We start from the raw sequence: 20,926 nt of genomic DNA, 5'->3' as shown, positions 1-20,926 counted from the left end.
GCATATCCATGGATTCAATTGAAGGATGAAAAATATTTGAAAAAAAAATTCCATGAAATTCCAAAAAACAAAACTTGAATTTGCCACTCATCTTCAACTATTTACATAGCACTTACATTATATTTGGGCTTCCCTGGTGGCTCAGACAGTAAAGAATCTGCCTGCAATGCAGGAGACAGGTTTGATCCACGGGTTGGGAAGATCCCTGGGAGAAGGAAATGGCCACCCACTCCAGTATTGTTGCCTGGAGAATTCCATGAACAGAGGAGCCTGGTTGGCTACAGTCCATGGGATCGAAAAGAATCGGACACGACTGAGCAACTAACTCTACTCTGCTGCCAATAAGCAACAATTTCCTGACTACAGTATTAACTTCTTTGTATCTTTTATATAGTTTTATCACCCAAATGTACATCCGTAGATACTATATAGTCTTGTCCATTTGAAAACATTTGATGTCTTTTTCTTTTATTGGAGTGTAGTTGATTTACAATGTTGTATAAGTTTCAGGTGTACAGCAGAGTGATTCAGTTATACAGATCATATATTGATTCTTTTCTCATATAGGTTTTCACAGAATATTGAGTTGAGTTCCCTGTGCTATGCAGTGAGTCCCTATTGGTTGTCAATCTTATTGAGTGCAGCGGGCCGACATGGTGGAGCTGCTCGGGGCCAAGGCCGTTAGCCGAGATCACCTACGAGGAGCTCGTGGAAGGCACGGGCGGCCTGGAGGAGGGTCTGCAGGGCTGGTGTGGGGGGCCCGCTGCAGGAGAGCCCAGCCTAGCGCCTCCGCCTGGAGAGCAGCCTCCGGGACCCCCAGGAAGCAAATTAAAGCACATGTAACCGGAAGCAATGGCACCCCACTCCAGTCCTCTTGCCTGGAAAATCCCACGGACGGAGGAGCCTGGTGGGCTGCAGTCCATGGGGTCGCTAAGAGTCGGACACGACTGAGCGACTTCACTTTCATTTTTCACTTTCATGCCTTGGAAAAGGAAATGGCAACCCACTCCAGTGTTCTTGCCTAGAGAATCCCAGGGACAGGGAAGCCTGGTGGGCTGCCGTCTATGGGGTCGCATAGAGTCGGACACGACTGAAGCGACCTAGCAGCAGCAGCAGCAGTGTGTATATGTTAATCCAAAGCTTCTGATTTATCCTTTCCTCGCACATTTCCCCTTTGGTAACCATACGTTTGCTTTCAATATCTGTAAGTCTGTTTCTGTTTTATAAATAAGTTTATTTGTATCATTAAAAAAAATTAGATCCCACATGAGTCATATCATATTTGTCTTGCTCTGACTTACTTCATTTAGTACATTTGATGTCTTTTTAACTCTCTTAATCTAATCTAAAAGATCTTCATGACCCAAATAATCATGATGGTGTGATCACTCAACCTAGAGCTGGACATCCTGGAATGTGAAGTCAAGTGGGCCTTAGGAAGCATCATTATGAACAAAGCCAGTGGAGGTTAGAATTCCAGTTGAGCTATTTCAAATCCTAAAAGGTGATGCTGTGAAAGTGCTGCACTCGATATGCCAGCAAATTTGGAAAACTCAGCAATGGCCACAGGACTGGAAAAGGTCAGTTTTCATTACAATCCCTAAAAAGGCAATGCCAAAGAATGCTCAAACTACTGCACAATTTTTCAAAATTCTCCAAGCCAGGCGTCATCAATACGTAAACCGTTAACTTCCAGATGTTCAAGCTGGTTTTAGAAAAGGCAGAGGAACTAGAGATCAAATTACCAACATCCGCTCGATCATCAAAAAACCAAGAGAGTTCCAGAAAAACGTCTATTTCTGCTTTATTGACTATGCCAAAAGCTTTGACTGTGTGGATCACAATAAACTGTGGAAAATTCTGAAAGAGATGGGAATATCAGACCACCTGACATGCAGACTGAGAAATCTGTATGCAGGTTAGGAAGCAACAGTTAGAACTGGATGTGGAAAAACAGACTGGTTCCAAATAGGGAAAGGGGTACATCAAGGCTGTATATTGTCACCCTGCTTATTTAACTTCTATGCAGAGTACATCATGAGAAATGTTGGGCTGAAGAAGCACAAGCTGGAATCAAGATTGCCAGGAGAAATATCAATAACCTCAGATAGGCAGATGACACCACCCTTATGGCAGAAAGTGAAGAACTAAAGAGCCTCTTGATGAAAGTGAAAGAGAAGAGTGAAAAAGTTGGCTTAAAGCTCAACATTCAGAAAACGAAGATCATGGCATCTGGTCCCATCACTTCACGGCAAATAGACTAAAAAACAGTGGAAACAGTGGCACACTTTATTTTCTTGGCTCCAAAATCACTGCAGATGGTGACTGCAGCCCTGAAATAAAAAAAAAACACTTACTCCTTGAAAGGAAAGTTATGACCAACCTAGACAGCATGTTAAAAAGCAGAGACATTACTTTGCCAACAAAGGTCCATCTAGTTAAGGCTATGGTTTTTACAGTAGTCATGTATGGATGTGAGAAAGCTGAGCGCCGAAGAATTGATGCTTTTGAACTGTGGTGTTGGAGAAGACTCTTGAGAGTACCTTGGACTACAAGGAAATCCAACCAGTCCATCCTAAAGGAAATCAGTCCTGAATGTTCATTGGGAGGACTGATGTTGAAGCTGAAACTCCAATATTTTGGCCACCTGATGCGAAGAGCTGACTCATTTGTAAAGACCCTGATGCTGGGAAAGACTGAAGGCAGGAGGAGAAGGGGACGATAGAGGATGAGATAGTTGGATGGCATCACCAACTCAATGGATATGAGTTTGAGTGAACTCCAGGAGTTGGTGATGGACAGGGAGGCCTGGCATACTGCAGTCCATGGGGTTGCAGAGTCGGACACGACTGAGTGACTGAACGGAACTGAACCTAAAGTCCCCCGTTCATCCCTTTCTTGATTCCTTACAATTTATTTGTTTAACAACCTGGGCCATTTGACATGTAGAGTTTACCACAGTCTGGATTTTGCTGATTTAGATACTCATAATACAGTTCTGAATGTTCTTGTGTCCTCAATATCTCCTGCAAATTGGTAACTGACTCCAGAGGCTGAATCAGACTCAGATTTTATCACTTTGGCAAGACTCTTAAGAGGCATATAAATCCTGTCTCTATGCTTATGATTTTTTTTTTCAGGTGTTGACGTTTATTGCCTAAAGCCATTAATTCATTGAGGATTACAAAATGGTGCCAATAATTCTCTAATTTTATTTATTCATTGAAATACTTTCAAAAAGAGAAACACCCTCTTATCTACTATTTGATTTCTGAGTGTAGAGTTCACATAGGAAAGGTAGAATAAATATTTGATTCTTTTTGGGGGGCTTCCCTTGTGGCTCAGCTGGTAAAGAATCTGCCTGCAATGCAGGAGACCTGGGTTCAATCCCTGTGTTGGGAAGATCCCCTGGAGAAGGGAAAAAGTCTACTCACTCCAGTATTCTGGCTTGGAGAATTCCATGGACTGTATATCCATGCGGCTGCAAAAAGTTAGACATGACTGAGAAACTTTCACTTTGACTTTTCTTTTTTCACCAGTTTTGAAGATAATGAATCCTTATCATCCTCCAAAGTTGACTACTCTTAAAAATATTATTATAATAAATATATGTATCATTATGAACCTATGCATGCATACTAAGTCACTTCAGTCATGTCTGAGGCTTGTGACCCTATGGACTATAGCCTGCCAGGCTCCTCTGTCCATGGGATTTTCTAGGCAAGAATACTGGAGTAGGTTGCCATGTCCTTGTCCAGGGGATCTTCCTGCCCAGAGGTTGAACCCAAGTCTCTAGGTCTCCTGCATTGACAGGTGGGTTCTTTACTGCTAGCGCCACCTAGGAAGCCCTAGGAACAAATGGTTATATATATATATGATGGGTTTCATATTGTCATTATTGAAGTGCACCAACTTTGGCCAGTGGACTCTAGGCTGACTTCTTAGTTCTTCTGATGACTCTAGTAATCTCTGACAGCTCTCCTTACTGATTGTTTTGACAAAATACTTCTGGGTCATCTTGTACACTTCTTGTCCCAGACTGGAATCAACCATTTCTCTAAGAAGCCTTCATTTTTTTAGGTGAGAAATTATATTTCAAGGACATAGCTAGGCCTTTACAGTGGATAGAGGTATAGATTCAGTGAATAGACTATATATATATATATTATATATATATACACACATGTACATACACACACTAAAATAATTCATGAGTACATAGTGATACTTTCAATTCAAATTAAAGATTAAAGAACTTTTACTTAATCTCTTCTTTAGCTCCTTTCTTAAGAACCCTAGTTTTCAAGGACACAGGAGGGAATTCCCAGGTGGTCCATTGGTTAGGACTTCATACTCTCACTGCTGAGGGCCTGGGTTCAGTCCCTGCCCAGGAAGCTAAATCCCACAACGTGGTGTGGCTAAAACAAAAAAGACACAGGCGATGACAGATTTAGAATATTCCATAATTACTCCCTTCTTCTATCTCAATCACAACACACTACCACCAGTATGATTACTGAAAACATTAGAGTATTTTACAAATGCACTTGCCATTCTCCCCCTCATTCAGTTCAGTTCAGTTCAGTCACTCAGTCGTGTCCGACTCTTTGCGACCCCATGAACCGCAGCACGCCAGGCCTCCCTCTCCATCAACAACTCCTGTTGTTCACTCAGACTCATGTCCGTTGAGTCCGTGATGCCGTTCAGCCATCTCATCCTCTGTTGTCCCCTTCTCCTCCTGCCCCTAATCCCTCCCAGCATCACAGTCTTTTCCAATGAGTCAACTCTTCCCATGAGGTGGCCAGAGTACTGGAGTTTCAGCTTTAGCATCATTCCTTCCAAAGAAGTCCCAGGGCTGATCTCCTTCAGAATGGACTGGTTGGATCTCCTTGCAGTCCAAGGCACTCTCAAGAGTCTTCTCCAACAGCAGAGTTCAAAAGCATCAATTCTTTGGTGTTCAGCCTTCTTCACAGTCCAACTCTCACATCCATACATGACCACTGGAAAAACCATAGCCTTGACTATGAATCTACATTGTGAAGGCATATAGTCATGGTATGCTATACTCTTTTCTGCTTAGCCCTTATGTAATTTTAGTTCTACAAGCAATCTTTTTAAATATATATATATATTTGTTTATATGTCTGCATGGGGTCTTAGATGCAGTATGTGATCTTATAGTTGCAGCATATGGGATCTAGTTCCCTGACGAGAATTCAAACCTGGGCCCCCTGCATTGGCAGCACAGAGTCTTAGCCACTGGATCACCAGGGAAGTCCTGGGAAAGGTATTTAAAGAGAGATGAATTTTCAAGAGTGTGAACATCAGTAGCTTCCACTAATCACGTCTTAATCTTGACCAGTTGATTGGAATCCCCTGGCTTAGATAACTGTTTTTTTCTTGAGTCCAGCATAGGGAGCTTGTGAGCAGATGCCAATGTATTTTAGTAGCGTACAGTTAGGTGCTGAAAACAAGATACACAAACATAAATATATCACCTAAATAAGATGGAGGTTAAGTTTGGAAAGAATTTCTCAGGAAGACCTAATTTGGGCCTTTGGGTAGGTATAATTGGCCAAGAATGTAGTAACATCATAAGATATATAAAATGGCCTTGGAAGCAGACAAGAATGGTTGGATCAAAAAAAAAAAAAAAGGCATGTTGGCTTGCTTAATGTAGGGGCACCAAATTAAAGACATTTTAAGATAGAAGGAAAATCCAGTTTTAGCTGGGGTTTAGATTTGATAGGAAAGGTACTAGGACCACTGTCAGGTTTTTAGCACACAGGTTGAGACAAGAGATTTGGGTCAAAGGATTTGAATGCTATTTGCCTGAAATAAAGCTGAGTTTTTGTAACTGGGATTTTTGTTGTTCTTTCACATATCATTTTCTTAGGGTCTTTTAGTTTGTTTTCAAACAGCAGGTTGCAGTTTTGATCTGCTTTGTGGCACATCTCTGTGATGTGCTTTCACAGTGTCTAATGTTATTCTTACAGCTTTTTGGTAATAAGTTTATATGACATTTGACCTTGATACTTTCCTATTGTTCATTTTCTGGGAAATTAGTATTTTTGAACTTAAGGAGTGAATCAGGATTCAGAAAAGCTTTATAGCACCAGAGAACTCCATCTTCTGTTAATTTTGTCTGACTTGTTTCCTGGGATTTCCTGGCTCTAGATTGTTATCCATCTTTGATTTCTTCATCTCTGATGTCCCTATCCTACTATATTTTTATTCCACTCCTAGAAGTTTCTCCAGGTGGGCTAGTTTTGACAGTTCATAGGTGTCTGACCTGCTCCAGCCACTTAGTCCTTCTCACTGTGGGCCCCTTGCACTCCCCTGATATTTTATTTATAAATTTTAAAAATATGTATTTATTTGGATATGTCAAGTCTTAGTTGTGGCATGCAGGATCTAGTTCCCTGACCAAAGATTTAATCTGGGCCCCCTGCATTGGGAGCACGGAATCTTAGCCACTGGACCGCTAGAGAAGTCCCTTCACTTGCTATTTTAGGCTGCAGATCCCTCCTAAGTTTCATTTACTGTTCTCATTGGCCTTTCTTGATTCCAGTGAGCACCTCTTGACACTTTAGGGAGTCTATTATTCTTATTCTCTCAGATACCATCCCTTTGGTTCCTTCTTTCTTCTGTACAGATGCTGAACTCATATAGTCTGGTGGCTCTTGGTGGTTTGTCCCCACTTGCTTGTAATTTAGGGTTGTGGAGATCAACTGTCACCAAATTTTGTTGTAAATGTTGCGCACGTTTTTAAAAATTTGAGTCTCCAGTTGCCGTGTCAGTTTTTATGTAGGGGTCTGAAGAGACTGAAAAACGATGTGCCAGGATTTCCCTGGTGGTACAGTGGCTAGGAGCACACCTGCCAACACAGGGGACCCGGATTCGAACCCTGGTCTGGGAAGATACCGCATGCCCCTGAGCAGCTAAGCTCAGGTGCCACCACTACTGAGCCTAAGTGTTGCAACTGCTGAAGCCGTGCTCCTAGAACCTGTGTCCCACAAGAGAAGCCTCCACAATTAGAAGCCTGTGCACCACAGCGAAGGGTAGCCTCTGCTCACTGCAACTCGAGAAAGCCCAAGCACAGCAATGAAGACCCAATGCAGTAAAAAAAAAAAAAAGATAAGAAAAAGAAAAACATGTACCATCAGAATCATCATCTTCTCAGAAGTTCCTTATTTTTTATCCTTTGATGTCTGTAGGATTTGTAGTGACAACTTCTCTTTTGCTCCTATGTATAATCTGTGATGGTCGATTTTATGATTGATTAATAGACTCTTGCTCAGAGTTTATCCATTTTATCAATGTTTTTAAAGCACCAAATTTTGGCCTTATTTTCTCTATTGTTTGGTTTCTTCTTCATCAGATTTAATGCTAATTTTTATTATTTTTTTCTTCTGATTTGCATTTAATTTGCTTATCTTTCTATAGTTTCTTGGGTGGAAACTTATATTCTTGATTTTAAGCCTCTATTTTTTATAAAATAAGCTGTACATTTCTCTCTAAGCACTGCTTTACTTATTACATCTTATACATTTTTTATATCTTGTATTTTATTATTATTCAGTTAAAATTGTTTTTTGATTCCCTTTGCTATTTCTTCTTTGGTCCATAAGTTAATTAGAAGTATATTGCTTAACTACCAAAATACTTGGGGCTTTTTAGAAAATTTATTTTTATACTTCTACTTCACTGACTATGCTAAAGTCTTTGACTATGTGGATCACAACAAACTGTGGAAAATTCTTAAGGGGATCAGAATACCAGATCACCTTACCTGCCTCCTGAGAAACCTATATGCTGGTCAAGAAATAATAGTTAGAACCGGACATGGAACAATGGACTGGTTCGAAATTGGGAAAGGAGTACATCAAGTTTGTGTATTGTCACCCTGTTTATTTAACTTATATGCAGAGTACATCATGTGAAATGCCCAGCTGGATGAATCACAAGCTGGAATCAAGACTGCCAGAAGAAATATCAACAACCTCAGATATGCAGATGATACCACTCTAATGGCAGAAAGCGAAAAGGAACTTCATCAAAAAAGCCTCTTGATGAAGGTGAAAGAAGTGAGTGAAAAAGCTGGGTTAAAATTCAGCATTCAAAAATCTAGGAGCACGGCATCTGGTCCCATCACTTCATGGCAAGTAGATGGGGAAAAAGTGGAAACAGTGACAGACTTTATTTTATTGGACTCCAAAATCACTGTGGACATGACTGTAGCCATGAAAGTAAAAGTCGCTTGCTCCTTGGAAGAAAAGCTATGACAAACCCAGATAGCATATTAAAAAGCAGAGACATAACTTTGCCAACAAAGGTCCATCTAGTCAAAGCTGTGTTTTTTTCAGTAGTGATATACAGATGTGAGAGTTGGACCATAAAGAAGGCTGAACACCAAAGAATTGATGCTTTCGAACTGTGGTGCTGGAGAAGACTTCAGAGGCCCCTGCACAGAAAGGAGATCAAACTAGTCAATCCTAAAGAAAATCAGCCCTGAATATTCATTGGCAGGACTGATGCTGAAGCTCCACTAGTTTGGCCACCTGATGTGAAGAGCTAACTCGTTGGAAAAGACCCTAATGCTGGGAAAGATTGAGGACAGAAGGGGTCAACAGAGGATGAGATGGTTGGATGGCTTCATTGATTCAATGCATATGGGTTTGAGCAAACTCTGGGAGATCATGAAAAGGACAGGGAAGCCTGGTATGCTGCAGTTCATGGTGTCTCAAAGAGTCAGACATGATTTAGTGACTAAACAATAATTAAATTCCAGACAATATATTCTGTATGAATTAAAATTTTATTGAGACTTCTTTTATGGCCCAAAAGATGCCCTATCTAGGTGAATGTTCCATATCTTCTTGAAAATAGCATGCATTCTGCAAGTGTTAGATACAATGTTCTATAAATGTCAATTAGGTTAGGTGGTTGATAGTATTAGTCAAGTCTTCTACCTCCCTGGTGAATTTCTATCCACTTGTTCTATCAACAGATGAGACAAATAGAAAACAAATAGCAAATGGCAGTCTTAAGTTCAAATTTATTAATAATTACATTAAATGTAAGTGAATTAAACTGTGATTAAAAAACAGAGACTGTCTAGACTGAATAAAAAAGCAAGATCCAACTATTGCTCTTTACAAGAGATGTAATTAAATACAAAGATAAAAATAAGTTGAAATTAAAAGGCTGGGAAAAATATAGCATGCAAACACTGATCCAAGGAATGTTGGAAATTAATACCAGGCAAAATAAACTTCAAGATAAGGAGTACTGCCAGAGAAAAAGAGGGACATTTTATAATGCTAAAAGGATCAATACAAAGAGACTTAAAATTTTGAAATATGTTTGCACCTAATAAAAGAGCTTTCAGATTACATGAATAAACAAATTGGTAGAACTAAAGGGAAAAAAAAGTCTACAATCGTAATTGGAGATTTTAGCACCTTTCTTTCACGAGTGATAAGACAATTATTGTACTACTTCATATACTTCATATATAATGAAGCATACTTCATATAAAGTATATGAAGTATATATGTACTACTACTTCATATAAAACAGGAATCTTGCGACAGGATAGTTTCATTTTTCCCCTCTGGCCCAATCCTTGAATTACTGTAGTCAGGTGTACTTTACCTACATGTTATAAATTCCAGAATATAGTTTATAATGTTTGTTTCAACATGTTATATGAATTTTAAAGAGATTAAGAGAAGAAAAAAATAATTTAAGCCAGACTTTTATAATAAACCACAGTATTATTTTCTTGTGGCCACTGTAACAAATTACCAAATTTAGTGTTTATAAAACAACACAAATTTATCACCAAACTTGGTGATGTAAAATAGTGCAAACTTCTTACTTTACAGTTTTGGAGGTCAGAGGTCTGAAATGGGTCTCCTTAAACCGAAGTCAAGGTGCTGGAAAGGTTGCATTCTTTTCTGGAGGATCTAGGGGGGAATCTGTTTCCTTGCCTTTTCCAGGTTCTAGAGGCCATCTGCTTTCTGACACTGACTCTTCTGCCTCCCTCCTCTACTTGCAAGGATATCTGTGATTATATTGGGTCACATAATCCAGGATAATCTCTCCATCTCAAGGTCAGCTGATTAGCAACCTTAATTCAGTCTGCAATCTTAATTCTCCTCTGCCATGTAATCTATCATATTCATAGACTCTGGAGTTTAGCTCAGGGACATCTTTGATGGGCCATTATTCTGCCTGCCACACAGACATGTTTATTATTTCTGGTGATCTCCCTTTCTGTGGATTATGCGGTGTCATTTTTCTTTAGTCTGAAGAAGTTTGACTAACATTTCTTATAGTACAGAGCTCATGGTGATGATTCTCTTTATTTATCTGAAATTGCCTTTATTTTGCTCTTTTTAATGAAAATAGACTTTATTGAAGTATATTCTATTTGCATATAGAAAATTAACCCATTTTAAGTTACAATCTGATGGGTTTTGAAAATGTATACACTCATGTAATCACTATTACCATCAATACATAGGACATTTTCATCACCTCAAAAATTTATCTCATGCTCTTTGCAGTCAGTCTCTACTGCCCTGGCCCCAAGCAACCATTGATCTGCTTTGTATCAAGAAACATTAGTATTTTCTGCTTTAGAATTTCATGTAAGTAGGATAACACAACATCTACTTTTTTATGTACGGCTTTTTTTTGTTGTTGTTCAGCATCATACGTGTTCAGATTCATACGTATTTTATGTATCAAAGTTTGTTACTTATTATTACTGAGTAGTTTTCCATTATATGAATATACCATAATTTGTTAATCTATTAACAAATTGCTAACCTACTGATGGACATTTGTGTTGTTTCCAGTTTGGAGCTCTTATTCACTAAGATTCTGTGAACATTCATGTACAAGCTTTTCTGTGAACATTTGTTTCACAAATAAATACCTCTCTTGGATAAATACAGGAGTGGAATTAATGGGTCATAAGGCAAGTATAACTTTATAAAAGAAACACTAACACTTTTCTGAAAATGCTTTTACCATTTTATACTCCAATCAGTAAAGTATATGAGTGCCAGTTGCTCTGCTTCCTTAGTCAGTTCAGTCGCTTAGTCGTGTCTGACTCTTTGCAACCCCATGGACTGCAGCACGCCAGGCTTCCCTGTCCATCACCAACATGAGCTTGTTCAAACTCATGTCCATTGAATCGGTGATGCCATTCAACCATCTCATCCTCTGTTGTCCCCTTCTCCTCCTGTCTTCAATCTTTCCCAGCATCAGGATCTTTTCAAATGAGTCGCTTCTTTGCATCAGGCGGCCAAAATATTGGAGTTTCAGCTTCAACATCAGTCCTTCCAATGAACACCCAGGACTGATCTCCTTTGGGATGGACTAGTTGTATCTCTTTTCAGTCCAAGGGACTCTTAAGAGTCTTCTCCAACACCACAGTTCAAAAGCATCAGTTCTTCGGCACTTAGCTTTCTTTATAGTCCAACTCTCACATCCATATCTAACTACTGGAAAAACTACAGCTTTGACTAGACGCACTTTTGTTGGCAAAGTAATGTCTCTGATTTTTAATATGCTGTCTAGGCTGGTCATAGCTTTTCTTCCAAGGAGGAAGCATCTTTTAGTTTCACGGGGCAGTCACCATCTGCAATGATTTTGGAGTACAAAAAAAAAAAAATTCTCAAGAAGGATAGGTCATGGTGGAGAGTTTTGACAAAACGTGGTCCACCGGAGAAGAGAATGGCAAACCATTTCAGTATTCTTGCCTTGAGAACCCCATGAACAGTGTGAAAAGGCTCTACATCCTCACCAACACTTTAATATAGTGTCACTCTGTTTAATTTTAGCTATTTTAGTAGCTATGTAGTGGTATTTTATTTGCACATATTTTTCTTTATGTCTTTGAAACTATTAATAACAGGTGCATTAAAATTCTAGTCTGCTAATTTTAACATCTGTGTCACGTAGGGTAGGATTTTATTGACTGACTTTTGAGTAACATTTCCTGTTTCTTCAGTTGCCCACAATTTTTGTTAGATACTGGATATTAAGAATAATATGGGACTTTCCCGGTGGTCCAGTGGTTAAGAATCCACCTGCCAATGCAAGGGACATGGGTTTGATTCCTGGTTAGAGAAGATTCCACGTGCTGCAGGGCAATTAAGCCCGTGGGCCACAACTACTGAGCTGGCACTGGAGAGCCCATGATGTGCAACAAGAGAAGCTCCCACAATGAGAAGCCTGTGAACCGCAACTAGGGAGTAGACACCGCTTGCTGCAACTAGAGAAGGCCCATGTGCAGCAATAAAGACTCAGCATAGCCAAAAATAAAAAGTTAATTAATTTTTAGAAAATATACTTTTAAAAATCAGTTAATGTAACCTATCATATTCGTAGGCTAAAGAAGCAAAATCACATGATCACATCAATTGATACAGAAAAAAACTTTTAACAAAATACAACTGTTCATGATAAAACTTCCCAGAAAAATGGGGAGCTCCTCAATTTGTTAAAGAACATCAACAAAAAACCTACAGCTAACATACACAATGGTGAAGGACAATAATTTTCCCCCATGATAGGGAACAGGACAGAATGTCTTCTTTTATTACTCTTGTTCAACATTTTATGGGAAGTTCTAGCCAGTGCAATAAAGCAGAAAAAGTAAATAAAAGGCAAATACATTAGAAAGAGAAATAAAAGTATCCCTGTATGCAGATGACATGATTGTCTATATAGAAAATCCCAAGGAATCTACCAAAAAGCCTCTTAGAACTAATAAGTTAGTTCTTTAAGGTCTCAGAATACACACTAAACATACAAAAATCAATTTCAGTTCAATATGCTAGCAATGAACATGAGAAAATAAAAAATAAAAATGAAATATCATTAATAATCATTAAAAAAAACTTAGGTGTCAATCTGAAAAAAAAATGTATAGGATTTGTATGCTGAAAACTACCCAATGCTGATAAATGAAATAAAAGAAAATCTAAACAAATGTTCATGGATTAGTAAGTTCAATACAGTAAACATATCAATTCTTTCCAAATTGGTAAATAGGTTTAATGGAATTTCTATCCAAATCACAGCAAGTTTTTTGTAAACACAGACAAGACTATCCGCAAATTTATACAGAAAGGCAAAGAAATTAGACTAGGTAAAACAACTTTGAAAAAGAAAATAAAGTGGATCAGTCTATCCAGTTTCAAGACATATATCTACAGTCACCAAGACTGTATAGTACTGATGAAGGAATAGATCAATGGAACAGTATAGAAATCCCAGAAATGCATCCACACAAAAACACCCAACTAATTTTTGACAGAAGTACAAAAACAATTCAGAGAAGGAAAGATAGCCTGTTCAACAAGGTCCCAAGGGAGCCACTCCTGCTTGTGGTGACACAGAAATTTATATAACCTTCACGTCCCTGTAATTACTCTGTTTCAGCAGAAACATACATCTCTATATCCTCAGCCATCCCCTAATGCCAAGGCAGCTCTGGGCTCTATACTTAATTTCTGCTCCTTCTCACTCCAAACAGGATTGACTATGTTGTCCCAGTTGATCAAGTATTTTCTATTTTTCTCTTCCTGTTGATTATTCTTTATCTGTCTTTTGCTCCATTTAACAGTTTTCTGGATGGCTACTGTCTGATCATGAAGTGTTAAATGAAGTTTGTATCACCTAAATTATCTTCTTTAATCTTTTCGTGTATTTATTTATTTAGGCCATGTGGCATGTGGGATCTTAGTTCTCCAGCCATGCATCAAACCCACGTCCACTGCATTGCAAGGTGGATTCTCAACCACTGGACCACCAGGGAAGTCCCATTTCATCACTTCTTAACATGGTTCTAGAGCAATTGAATATCAATAGGAAATTAGCCTCTCCACTTATATATCACACATTATATACAAAATTAACTCAAAATTGATCACATATTTGAATGCAAAACATAAAACTCAAAAGTTTCATGAAAAAAACTTAAGAGAAAATCTTTGGGATCTAGGGTTAGGTCAAGTGTTACCCACACCCCCCACATAGGAAGGCGAAGTCTCAACCACCGAACCGCCAGGGAAGCCCCTCTTCTTACTATTTTTAACCATTTTTGGGGGGGACAGAGCCATGCAGCTTGCAGGATGTTAGTTCCCCTGACTGGGATTACACCTGGGCTGTGGCTGTGCGAGCGCCAAGTCCTAACCACTGAACCACCAAGGAGTTCCCAGGTCAAGTGTTCTTAGAGTTGACATCAAACTCACGATCCACAAAAAGGAAAACCTGATACACTGTACGTCATTAAAACTAAGGAGGCTTGTTTGGTGAAACCTCTGTGAAGAGGATGAAAAAATAAGCTACAGAATGGACAAAAATATTGGCAAACCACATATCTGACAAACAACTACTATTTAGAATACGTAAAGCATGTTCAAAACAGCAGTAAAAAACAATCTGATTAGAAAGTGGACAAAAGATATTGCAGAGACATTTCACTAAGATATACAGATGTCAAATAAGTCCATGCAAAGGTGTTCAATGTCATTAGCAATTAGGGAAATGCAAATTAAAATCACAAGATATTACTCGACACTTACCAGAACAGCTAAAGTAAAAAACAGTGATAACATCAAATTTATGAGGATGTGGAAAAAACTGGATCATTCATACATTGCTGGTGGGAATGTGAAATGGTACAGTCATTCTGGAAAACAATTTGTGAGTTTTTTAAAAAGCTAAACATACAAATACTCTATAACCTAGCAATTGTACCCCTGGGCATTTATCCCAGAAAATTAAGACATGTTCACACAAAAATCTGCAAATGGATGCTTGTAGCAGTTCATAATAGCCAACACTGGAAACAACCTGGGTGTCCTTAACATGCGACTAGTTAAATGAACTGAGGTACATCCACATCACGGAATACTACTCAGCAATAGTAAGAAATATTGATATGATATGCATATGCTCAACAATCTAGATAAATCTCTAGAGAATCATGCTGAGTGAAAAAAGCCAATTTTAGAAAGTTACTATTATATGATTCCATTTAGATAACATTTCTGAAAGGACAAAACTATAGAAATGGAGAATAAGTTACTAGTTACTAGGGATTAAAGATGGAGAAGGAAATGGCAACCCACTCCAGTGTTCTTGCCTGGAGAATCCCAGGGATGGGGGAGCCTGTTGGGCTGCTGTCTATGGGGTCACACGGAGTCGGACACAACTGAAGTGACTTAGCAGCAGCAGTAGCAGGGATTAAAGAAGGGGTAGAAGTGAGAGGGGGAAGTGGCTATAAAAGGGCAACATGAGGGATTCTCAGGAGGTGATGGAAATGTTCTGTATGGTGACTGCATTATGTCAATATCCTGGTCCTGATGTCATACTACTGCAACATGTTACCATTAGGGGAATGTGGTAAAGGGTACATAGTATCTCTCAGTACTATTTCTTACAATTGCATATGAATCTGCAATTATCTTTCTTTTTTAAGCTTTTTTTGGTAATTATCTTTAAATTAAAATACATGATTAAAAAGTCAGTAAGCAAGTATACCCCATCCCACTCCAGGCAAATAGTAATAGTTGTCATCAGAGGCCAGATTTACCATAAAGCTAAAGGTAAGCTTCAGGGACCATCTGCACAGACCCTGGAGTCCTGGAAGTTATTAGGGATCAGAGCGTTCTAATTGAGGAGAAGCCAGATTGCAGAAAGAAGCTTTCTGATAAATTGCCTAGAGGTTTCAGAAGAAAGGGACCTACATTTCCAAGATTCTATAATTGTTTTTCATTAAAAAATATTGGGAACCTAATTTTATTTATTCATTTTTTGGCTCTGCTGGGTCTTCGTTGGTCTGTGGGCTTTCTCTAGTTGCAGTGAGAGTGACTACTCTCTAGTTGTACGTGGGCGTCTCATTGCAGGGGCTTGTTGCAGAGCATGGGCTCTAGAGCACTTGGGCTTCAGTAGTTGCTGCACAGAGGCTCAGTAGTTGCAGCTCTAAGGCTGCACAGTGTGGGCCCAGCAGTTGTGAAGCCTGGGCTTAGTTGCTCTGCAGCATATGGGTTCTTCCTGGAGCAGGGAATGAACCTGTGTCTCCTGCATTGGCAGGCAGATTCATTGCCACTGAGCCACCACGGAAGCCCTGAGTACCTAATTTTAATGTGTACCTAACTTTAGAAGGGCTAAACAAGTACTTACAAAAGCTTCAGGCCCCACAAAACTTAGCTCAGCCCCTCCTTACCACAGCATGGTGACTGAAGAATGATGATTCTAAATTCAAATCCTGGTTATTCTCAAGGTGTGTAAACTTAGTTTCTCTAAGCAGTTTCTTCATCTGTAAAAGAGGGATGACAAATGGAATACTGCCTGCCATTGTTGTTCATTTGGACTGTAGCTCACCAGGCTTTCCCGTCCTTCACTATCTTCTGGAGTTTGCTCAAACTCATGTCTATTGAGTTGCTGATGCCATCTAACCATCTCATTCTCTGTCACCCCCTTCTCCTTCTGCCCTAAATCTTTCCCAGCATCAGGGTCTTTTCAAAAGATGTCACAATCATCAACGATTGGAGACTTGCAGCCACCACAGAGAGTAGTGAGCCCTGGGGGTTCTCATAAATGAAACAAAGAATGCCTGCCATCCAGCAGCCGTCAGACTGCTGTCACTCTCTAGGGCGAACCCTGAGGAAACTCAGGATGTAAAAGCACAGAAGGTGAGTGAAAGTTGCTCAGTCTTGTCTGACTCTTTGTGACCCCACGAGTTGTGGTCTGTCAGGTGCCTCTGTCCATGTGATTTCCCAGGCAAGAATACTGGAGTGGGCTGCCATTCCCTTCTCCAAGGGATCTTCCCAACCCAGGGACCCAATGCAGGTATCCTGCATTGAAGGCTGATTCTTTACTGTCTGAACCACCAAGGAAGACTGAAAGCACAGGATACTGGCCCCAGAGAGCTGAGGTGCAGATCAAAGGAATAATTTCACTGAGCCCAGACTCTTGCATCTTCCCATACACAGAAAAGCACTAAATTCCTTAATTTGGGATTTCTGGCTTTCTTCAATTATTTCTACAATAATTTTTAGGGCTTCCCTGTGGCTCAGACTGTAAAGACTCTGCCTGCAATGCGGGAGACCCAGATTCAAATGCTGGGTTGGGAAGATCCCCTGGAGAAGGAAATGGCAAGCCAGCCCAGTACTCTTGCCTGAGAAATCCCATGGACAGAGGAGCCTGGCAGGCTACAGTCCAAGGAATCGCAGAGAGTCGGACAAGACCGAATGACTAACACTTTCACTTTCGATATTTCTGACTACTTGACCTGTGTTGCAAAGCTTCTATATATGGAAGTTCCCCCTTGCTTCCTCTGAGCAGTTCTCTTAGGATTACTTGAGATTCTGCTTCCTGGGCTTGACGTCCTAAAAATTCCCACCAAATAAAACTTAACTCTCAACTTTTAGGTTGTGAGCAATTTTTTTAGTCTACAGGGACAATAATAAACCTGTCTCACCGTTGTGAGCATTCAGTTCAGTTCAGTCACTCAGTCACGTCCGACTCTTTGCAACCCCACGGACTGCAGCATGCCAGGCCTCCCTGTCCATCACCAACTCCCAGAGTTTACTCAAACTCATGTCCATTGGGTCAGTGATGCCATCCAACCATCTCATCCTCTGTCGTCCCCTTCTCCTCCTGCCTTCAATCTTTCCCAGCATCAGGGTCTTTTCAAATGAGTCAGTTCTTCGCATCAGGTGGCCAAAATATTGGAGTTTCAGCTTCAGCATCAGTCCTTCCAATGAATATTCAGGACTGATCTCCTTTAGGATGGACTGGTTGGATCTCCTTGCAGTCCAAGGGACTCTCAAGAGTCTTCTCCAACACCACAGTTCAAAAGCATCAATTCTTCAGGGCTCAGCTTTCTTTATTAAATAATTATAACTAAGAAACTTATAATCTGCGACCGGCACACTAAGCGTGGCCGAGAGGACCTAACTCACGTCTGAGGTCAGGGGCAGAAGCTGGGAGGACCCCATGCCCGAAGGGCAGCAGCCAAGAGGAGCCACCCCGCATCCAAGGCCAAGGGCGGCCGGGAGGAGTCACCCCACGCCCGAGGCCAGGGGCAGCAGCCAGGAGGAGCAACCCCACGTCCAAGGAGCGGTGGCTGCGTGGGTGCAGGAGGGCCTAGAGGAGCTATCCCACATTGAAGGTCAGGAAGGGCGGCGGTGAGGAGATACCCTTCGTCCAAGGTAAGGAGCAGCGGCTGCGCTTTGCTGGAGCAGCGGTGAAGAGATACCTGACGCCCAAGGTAAGAGAAACCCAAGTAAGATGGTAGGTGTTGCAAGAGAGCATCAGAGGGCAGACACCCTGAAACCATAATCACAGAAAACTAGTCAATCTAATCACACTAGGACCACAGCATTGTCTAACTCAATGAAACTAAGTCATGCCCGCGGGGCAACCCAAGATGGGTGGGTCATGGTGGAGAGATCTGACAGAATGTGGTCCACTGGAGAAGGGAATGGCAAACCACTTCAGTATTCTTGCCTTGAGAATCCCATGAACAGTATGAAAAGGCAAAATGATAGGATACTGAAAGAGGAACTCCCCAGGTCAGTAGGTGCCCAACATGCTACTGGAGATCAGTGGAGAAAGAATGAAAGAATGAATGAAGAATGAATGAATGATTCCTGCGGGCAGGAATGCCTTAGAAGAAATGGAGTAGTCATCATGGTCAACTAAAGAGTCCGAAATGCAGTACTTGGATGCAATCTCAATAACGACAGAATGATCTCTGTTCATTTCCAAGGCAAACGATTCAATATCACGGTAATCCAAGTCTATGCCCCAACCAGTAACGCTGAAGAAGCTGAAGCTGAACGGTTCTATGAAGACCTACAAGACCATTTAGAACTAACACCCAAAAAAGATGTCCTTTTCATTATAGGGGACTGGAATGCAAAAGTAGGAAGTCAAGAAACACCTGGAGTAACAGGCATATTTGGCCTCGGAATGTGGAATGAAGCAGGGCAAAGACTAATAGAGTTTTGCCAAGAAAATGCACTGGTCATAGCAAACACCCTCTTCCAACAACACAAGAGAAGACTCTACACATGGACATCACCAGATGGTCAACACCAAAATCAGATTGATTATATTCTCTGCAGCCAAAGATGGAGAAGCTCTATACAGTCAACAAAAACAAGACCAGGAGCTGACTGTGGCTCAGATCATGAACTCCTTATTACCAAATTCAGACTCAAATTAAACAAAGTAGGGAAAACCGCTAGACCATTCAGGTATGACCTAAATCAAATCCCTTATGATTATACAGTGGAAGTGAGAAATAGATTTAAGGGCCTAGATATGATAGATAAAGTGCCTGATGAACTATGGAATAAGGTTCGTGACACTGTACAGGAGACAGGGATCAAGACCATCCCCATGGAAAAGAAATGCAAAAAAGCAAAATGGCTGTCTGGGGAGGCCTTACAAATAGCTGTGAAAAGAAGAGAAGTGAAAACCAAAGGAGAAGAGGAAAGATATAAGCATCTGAATACAGAGTTCCAAAGAATAGCAAGAAGAGATAAGAAAGCCTTCTTCAGCGATCAATGCAAAGAAATAGAGGAAAACAACAGAATGGGAAAGACTAGAGATCTCTTCAAGAAAATTAGAGATACCAAGGGAACATTTCATGCAAAGATGGGCTCAGCAAAGGACAGAAATGGTATGGACCTAACAGAAGCAGAAGATATTAAGAAGAGGTGGCAAGAATACACAGAAGAACTGTGCAAAAAAGATCTTCATGACCCAGATAATCACGATGGTGTGATCACTCACCTAGAGCCAGACATCCTGAAATGTGAAGTCAAGTGGGCCTTAGGAAGCATCACTACGAACAAAGCTAGTGGAGGTGATGGAATTCCAGTTGAGCTATTTCAAATCCTAAAAGATGATGCTGTGAAAGTGCTGCACTCAATATATCAGCAAATCTGGAAAACTCAGCAGTGGCCACAGGACTGAAAAAGGTCAGTTTTCATTCCAATCCCAAAGAAAGGCAATGCCAAAGAATGCTCAAACTACCACACAACTGCACTCATCTCACATGCTAGTAAAGTCATACTCAAAATTCTCCAAGCCAGGCTTCAGCAATACGTGAACCATGAACTTCCTGATGTTCAAGCTGGTTTTAGGAAAGGCAGAGGAACCAGAGATCAAATTGCCAACATCCTCTGGATCATGGAAAAAGCAAGAGAGTTCCAGAAAAACATCTATTTCTGCTTTATTGACTATGCCAAAGCCTTTGACTGTGTGGATCACAAGAAACTGTGGAAAATTCTGAAAGAGATGGGAATACCAGACCACCTGACCTGCCTCTTGAGAAATCTGTATGTAGGTCAGGAAGCAACAGTTAGAACTGGACATGGAACAGCAGACTGGTTCCAAATAGGAAAAGAAGTACGTCAAGGCTGTATATTGTCACCCTGCTTATTTAACTTACATGCAGAGTACATCATGAGAAATGCTGGGCTGGAAGAAACAAGCTGGAATCAAGATTGCTGGGAGAAATATCGATAACCTCAGATATGCAGATGACATCACCCTTATGGCAGAAAGTGAAGAGGAACTCAAAAGCCTCTTGATCAAAGTGAAAGAGGAGAGTGAAAAAGTTGGCTTAAAGCTCAACATTTAGAAAACGAAGATCATGGCATCTGATCCCATCACTTCATGGGAAATAGATGGGGAAACAGTGGAAACAGTGTCAGACTTTATTTTTTTGGGCTCCAAAACCACTGCAGATGGTTTCTGCAGCCATGAAATTAAAAGGCGCTTACTCCTTGGAAGGAAAGTTTGACCAACCTAGATAGTATATTCAAAAGCAGAGACGTTACTTTGCCGACTAAGGTCCGTCTAGTCAAGGCTATGGTTT

The 20,926-nt window shown here is 40.4% G+C and overlaps 1 protein-coding gene across 1 annotated transcript in view; it reads left to right on the top strand.

The window, feature by feature from the left end:
- The first annotated feature begins 653 nt into the window (after positions 1 to 653).
- The window catches only part of RAD54L (RAD54 like), a 47,910-nt gene continuing 27,637 nt past the window's right edge, over positions 654 to 20,926 (top strand). The window contains exons 1-2 of the mRNA XM_068961670.1: positions 654 to 715; positions 18,211 to 18,304. Coding sequence (XP_068817771.1) covers positions 654 to 715; positions 18,211 to 18,304 — 156 coding nt within the window. The remainder of the gene's footprint in view (positions 716 to 18,210; positions 18,305 to 20,926) is intronic.

This window comes from Capricornis sumatraensis, chromosome 2 (assembly GCF_032405125.1).
Source record: "Capricornis sumatraensis isolate serow.1 chromosome 2, serow.2, whole genome shotgun sequence".
Classification (NCBI taxonomy): Eukaryota; Metazoa; Chordata; class Mammalia; order Artiodactyla; family Bovidae; genus Capricornis; species Capricornis sumatraensis.
Note: the sequence above shows the minus strand (reverse complement) of the source record. Positions and strands in the feature narration are given on the sequence as shown.